Source organism: Marmota monax, unplaced genomic scaffold, assembly GCF_021218885.2.
Source record: "Marmota monax isolate L192 unplaced genomic scaffold, Marmota_monax_Labrador192_F-V1.1 WCK01_AAM20220418_F8-fsc00005, whole genome shotgun sequence".
Classification (NCBI taxonomy): Eukaryota; Metazoa; Chordata; class Mammalia; order Rodentia; family Sciuridae; genus Marmota; species Marmota monax.
Window position 1 is genome coordinate 15,669,277 of NW_026692254.1, and position 6,637 is coordinate 15,675,913.

Below are 6,637 nucleotides of genomic sequence, written 5' to 3' on the forward strand. Positions count from 1 at the left end.
AGGCAAAACGAAAGGAGCCCTTCCCAGATACTTTTATAAGTCCACAAGGAAAAGGGTCACTGGTGTCTGGGCTTGTATCCTGTCTCTTGTACTCCATTAGTTATGGCACCTTGGGTGAGTAACTTACTTAATCTCTGTGCCAAAGTATGTAACTTAGGAATTTTTCAGCAGCTACTAACAAAGCCCTTAACAATATTTTAAACATGGAAAGCATTTATCTCTTACACACCTTCCATATTTTTGCTCTGCTACCCTTAGCACATGGATTCCATCTTCAGTATAATCTCATATTCCATTAGGGCTGCAGGTGGCCTAGCCATCATATCTTCATTCTGGACAAAAAGGAAGGTTAAAAAGGAACACACATCTTAAAGAGCTTTTCCAGATGTCCCCATTTCAAGAGTTTTTTTTTTTTTTCTTTTTTCAGAAATCCCATTCAACATTCTCTTTCCCATTTCATTGTCTGGAAGAAGACCTGTGCTCCTGGAAAACAGGGAAGGTTAAGAATTTCCCCCATTCTCAGTGTGCTAGAAACAAGCCTACTGCAAAGAAAGCCCCTTCTCAATACGATTTGGACAAGAGTCACAATGAACCCCCACTTTGTTTACCTAAAACCAGAAAGAGCCCTTCAAATTCCTTTTCATTTTTCTAGTCTTTGGTCATGTTTGTTGCATGTATTTCTCCCTGTTTTCGCTTTTTATTTTGGTTTCCTTTTTTGAGTAGAAGTTTCCAACATTTGGGGCTTAGCATGTGAGAGTTTTTTCATCACTTTTAAGCTTAAATCCTCCACCAGGAACACCTGATAATAGTGGTGACGATGATTATTATTTTGGTCTGTGTTGTTACAATCAATGTTTCACACTCATGGACTTTTCTTTTTTATTCTCAGGAACGAGGCGGGGCAAAACCCTCTTTTGCCCGGGCACTAAAAGCTCAAGATTTGCAGATAAGGCAGCGGAAGAAAGGCCCCTTGCCCGTGTCTTTTCCGCGAGAGGTCTCCAGAGGTGATATCCACGCAGGCGAGTCAAAGCCCCTTCCTACCAGTGAGATAGCTGAGGCTCAGCAGAGGGCTGTCACCATTGCGAAGTAAGAATTAAAAGTGTTTTACGATCTTTGGGTACAGCAGAGTCGGGCGGGCGGGGGACACTGAAGCTGGAGTCCCGCCCCCGGCCCAGGAACCCGCCCCTAAGCCCGCCCCCAGACCAGGTCTCCTGAGGACTTCTCTGCTCCGCTGGGTTCCTGCCAGTGCCCGCCCACCACTGGTTTCATTGGTTGTTCCTCCTGCCCCGCCCCCGGAAGACTCTATTCTAGCAGCCAATCGACGGGCGCGGCGGCAGCGGAGGGTCGCGGAGGGGCTGGAAGCCGAGGTCCCGGTTCCTGGAGGAGGGGGCCGCGGTCTCGAATGCAGTCCTCGCGAGCTTGTAGCGGCGCGGTGGTCTGGCCTAACTTGTCGGCTCCGGCGCGGGCAGCCACTCCATGGCTTCCTGGGGGGAAGCTCCGGCAGGTGGAGGGGCGGTGACTGTAGAGAGCTGGTCCCAGATTGCGGGAGTGAGAGGTCAGAGGTTGGAGGTTGTGCTTTTGTAGAATGTTGGGGTCCCGCCCTTATAAGCCAGGGTCAGGGCACTCCCTTTTTTTGTGTGGCTGGTGTTTTGTTTTGGTCCCCTCCTTTCTCAGAAGGGGCTGTAAGGGAAACTGAGCTCCGAGAGCCGTGGGAGCCCTCTTGTAGCTCCTGTGCTTGGACGAGAAGGCCCGGACCTCGAGCAACCTTCCTTCTCCTCCCGTGGCCGCGGCATCAAGGAGTTGGGGCGGTGCCTACCGGAGGGCCTCGACCCGGTGGGGGTAACGCTGGGCCCCGGGCAGTCCGTGAACGGGCCACATCCGTATGACTTCTTAAGGGCTTCATGCCAGCGCCTGTGCAGGCCGTCATTCTCCGAGTTTGATTTGTAATTTCTGGAATTTCATTAGAACGATTTGAAGAAGGAAAAGGGGGTATTATGGCTTTGGTACTTGGCTCAAGGTGGAAATACAAGCAGACAAGGGGAGGTAATGAATACAAAGTGACCTGTGGAAATGGGAGGAATCTCTCAGTTTGACAGACTTTTCCCGCAACTTAGTCACATAGGAGATAAGTTAACCAAATATCAAAATAAGAGCACTTTAGTTGTATTGATTATAGTAAAGATACCTTGGAATGTGTAAAGTATTGAGTAAAAATTCTTTGTACCAAGGTTCTGAATTTAAGATTCTTAGTACAAGGAAACAGAACAATCTTACCTGTCATTGCAAGGATCCCAATCACTTTACCACTGTGAGACCAAAAATTGAAGTTGTGTATAGATGTGGGATTTTTGGGGGGCGAGGGAGGATATAGTTATCAGTAAGGAATAAGGCAGAAGTGTGGGGAATCTCTTGTTTTCTGCACGAAAAGTATGAAATTAGGGGAAAAAATGTTTTTATTCTGCCCGTGTCCTTCCATCTCAGCCAGCATAAGGACATTCTTGTTTTGGACTGATGGTATTTGTTCAGTATTTGCAATAATCAGGGAAAGGGATCATTGCTATGAGACACTTCTCTTTAATGAAACCAAGGAAGAATGAATATACCTTATATGGGATTAACCCTGGGATTTGGTTTTCAGTTAAAATGAGGCAAAAGGGAATGTTAACCAAGACCTTACAAGGCCCAGCTGTTGTGTGTACAACTCCAAGCAGCCACATTTATGTGTTCAAGAATGGCAGTGGGGATTCTGGGGACTCCTCTGAGGAAGAGTCTCAACATGTTGTTCTACGGCCACGGGGCAAGGAACGCCAGAAGAACAGTGTTCACCACCCTCACAAGCCTGGAGCAGGTGACATGGTGCTGCTCCAACGGGAGCTGGCCCAGGAGGACAACCTCAACAAGCTGGCTCTTCAGTATGGCTGCAAAGTAAGATACCCGCCAAATACTTTGTCCCCTTGTATTTAGAGGAACATAGAGTAACTTATTTGTTACCCTTGCTGACCCCTAATAAGTGGCCAGAGGCTTATTGTAGCAACCAAGGACTCCCATTTTAGCCAGAGTTGGAAGGTTGGTAGAAGTATCTTTAGTTCTGCACCCTGGGCTCAGAAATGAGGTTAGTTAGGAACCTCAGGCCATAGTGCATTTGCCTCTCAGAGTAGTTTGACTCTGCCCTGTCTCTTCCCATTAAAATTCTGAGACTTTATTTTTTCTTTTGAGCATATCTTATTTAAGACCTAAGGGGGCTGGAGACGCCAGGCAGAAGTTATCTAAGATTTCTTTAGCATGCTTGCTTTTATTGCTACTTTGATTTTTTTTTCTTGACAGTAATTTATTTGACTAGTAAAGTTTTCCCTTCTCTATTTTAGAACTGCATGGTTTAGCCTCTATGCTTTGTATTCTGTATAACCTTGTTTTTCTCTTTAATTATGTTTTTAGCATTCAGAGTGATTAACAATGGCAAAGTAAGTAGGAAAAGTATTTATAGAATCATGGCATTTTCTCCTAGATTGAAACTGTTCATTTCATTTTGCTACCACTGTACTACAGATTTCTGTGACCTCTAAGGCTATATAAGCTATTTAGTAAAAAACACAAAAAAAATCCCTCTTAAAGTATCTGTCATTTATCTAACATGGTTCACATGATTAAAAAGATTGTGTGTGGTGTTTGGATCTTTTCCAGAGAACTACAGGCTGGTCTCCAGGGACACATAGCATCTTTCAATTGTACTGACATTTGTTTGACTCTTATCTTCAGCTTGTATAGGCATAATGTATGTTTATAGAACATGGACTGAAAAATAAATCCTACTCTACAAAGGCCTACATAGGTGAAGTAGGCCTGTTGGAATAGTGATGACTAATAATTCCATAAATAATATATAATGCCTCCAGTAACTAATCAGTTTTACTATTTTTAGTAAATAAATTTGCTGTTAGTTTAATAGAGAACAAAAATAAAAAAGTCTCAAGTATTTCCTACTTTCATTAATTTCAGAATAAAAAATTTCCCCCATCTGATTCAATGAAATGCCAAAAGCAGTTGTTAAAAAATTTCAGTCACTGACATGATTGATTTGAATGAGTTTCTGACTAAAGGTCTGGGGACTATATTTACATTCTAGTTAAAATGGGCTTTTGAGTTAAAACTTGTAGTTAAAATGGGCTTTTGAGTCCATTTCACATGCTTTTGGAAATTTTTCAAACATTAGCTCGTGGGGGAATTTACTTTTTCACTTACATTCCCCCGCTTTTCCCCAAAATTGGTCTTTTTAACACCTTTATTTTTATTTATTTATTTATTTATTTATTTTTATGTGGTGCCGGGTATCGAAACAGTGTCTCATGCATGCTAGGCAAGCACTCTACCACTGAGCTACAACCCCAGCTCCCATTTCCCCCTTCTTAAATGTTAAGGTTTTAATTACAAGAGGAGTTTATTATGAACTTTGTGTTACTTAATAAAACTCTCAGCCATAGTTCTTTCACTTAAGTTTGAAATAGAAAATCAGTCCATAACTTCCAACTAGATTGATTTCCTATATTTCAAATGATAAGAAGTATTGAGATCTCTTCAATATATATTTGAAAAATAAGTTTAGATGCCCTATAATTTTATTATTTGAAAAATAAGTTCATATACCCTGTAGTACTCCTGTGAAAGTCCTTGAGGGCACATCAGTTAAAAGGTATTACAGATAAACTAGATTCTGAATGTGTCCTTAGAGGTGGCAGAGGCTTTGGCTTGCTAATGTCTGGCAGTTACTTAATTGGCTTCTGCTGTGAGCGAGATTTCCGGATGGGGGCACTGTTGCCTCAAAAGTTAAAGGAAATACAAAGAGCTCCAGTGTTCATTTTAGTGTCATGACTGTGTTTCACCTAAAAGCATTTTGTTTAATCACATTTTGTTTCCAAAACTTGTCTTAAGATTGTTCAGACTTGTATATCTATAGGCATATTTGATTTACTAAGCTATTCATGAAGGCTGAGTAAAAACCAGAAAACAAACAAAACTCCCAACAACAGAACAACCCAAGTTACCTAAACTAATTCAGCATGCAGTGTAGTTTCCCAGCCTTCCTCAGCTTAACTGGGATGGACTTGGCTCATCACTCCAAAAGGTGAAGGGTTGGGTATTAGTTTTAAGGAGGTATATAGATTTTATAATGTGTCTCTTCATGGCATCCCTAGGTCGCAGATATCAAGAAAGTCAACAACTTCATCAGAGAACAAGATTTATATGCTTTGAAATCTATTAAGATTCCAGTGAAAAACCATGGGATCCTAACAGAGACCCACAAAGAACTGAAACCTCTTCCAGAACCATCCACAGAGACCACAGTGACCTTTGTGGAATTACCAGATGTAGACAGAGCTACCACAGCCGCTGATGCCCAGGCCAGCCAACTGACAGATTTCTTTAAAGGGATTGATCAGAATATTGAGCGTGCAGCGCAGTCAGAGATCTTCCTAAGTGAGAGCTACTGCATAGAGACCTCTGATCAGCCATTGCTCCCAGCTCCTCCGAAGACACTGACAGATGGAGCAGACTGTGGGATTCAGTGGTGGAATGCTGTTTTCATCATGCTTCTAATTGGGATTGTGTTGCCAGTGTTTTATTTGGTCTATTTTAAAATACAGGCTCCTGAGGACATCCCTAATAACCTGAACACAACTGCTGTTCATAATGGCTCGATGGCATTGAGTGTGGTTCCAGGTTAAGCCCCAGATTTTCAAATTCCGAAGGCCACCATCAACTCTTCAGCCAGCCAGTCCAGTCAGAACACTCAGGCAAAGAAGTAGGCTGTTGTTTATGGATAATCAGCCCAGCTTTAGCAGTTGGACTTGATGTATCAGCTGTCACTGGCCATATTCTAAAGGTGCTACGTTTTGGTTCCTGGGATATATGGATGCATTTCAGAAGTCACCACAGTATTCTCTATTGCACTGATCCTGAGCAACGGCCTCATCTAACCTAAGGCTGCAGGATCCCAAATACCACCACCCTCAGCCTCCATATCCAGAGAGGTGTGTAAGAGAGACGTTTACATGTGACTGATGGCCACTTCTTGAAGGCATTTAGTGGACTGACTGTGTGTGCTTTCACAGTAGTTCTGCATGGGTCTGTGCATGGATATGCTCAGAGGGGCAGGAATGGCCTGGCCAAGGGACCCATTCAGTGCATGCCCCACAATTGGTTTGGGTTGCCTTACTATTGTGTTCCCACCTGCTATGAAGGGGGCAGTAGGCCTGGCTCTAAGTTCCATGTTTCCCTGGTGAAGGTGCTATGGAATAGTATCCACATGTCACCCTGTGTTAGAGTGATAATGAATAATTATAACAAGCTGTGCTTCGTGTTTGCCTCTTCAGTTAGCAGTGCCACTTGTAGAATTGAAAAAATTCCAAGTCCTAAATGCCATGCTATTGGGTAAACAGCGATTCTGTTCTTCATACTTCTAGAATTGTTTTTTCTGACACACAGGCATGTCTTAAGCCAAACACATGGGAGCCACTGCCCAGTTTCACAGTCATGAGCATCCACCTGGTGATGGCTATGTGGGGTCTCCAGTCAGCATTCTTGGAAGGAGCTCTTGCTGGCTTGCATGTGGCAAAAAGGCAGCATGCTAGTCACCAAAGTT

The 6,637-nt window shown here is 43.2% G+C and overlaps 1 protein-coding gene across 2 annotated transcripts; it reads left to right on the plus strand.

Moving 5' to 3' along the window:
* The first annotated feature begins 1,317 nt into the window (after positions 1-1,317).
* On the plus strand, positions 1,318-6,344 carry Lysmd4 (LysM domain containing 4). Of its 2 annotated transcripts, none has more exons than XM_046436158.1 (3): positions 1,318-2,043; positions 2,639-2,925; positions 5,190-6,344. In XM_046436158.1, exons 1-3 carry the CDS (start codon positions 1,995-1,997, stop codon positions 5,718-5,720), a joined length of 867 nt encoding a protein of 288 aa, XP_046292114.1. In that variant the 5' UTR covers positions 1,318-1,994; the 3' UTR covers positions 5,721-6,344. The 2 variants fall into 2 exon arrangements, with proteins under 2 accessions (XP_046292114.1, XP_046292108.1); XM_046436152.1 differs by having other exon boundaries at positions 1,318-1,555.
* The last annotated feature ends 293 nt before the right edge of the window (positions 6,345-6,637 follow it).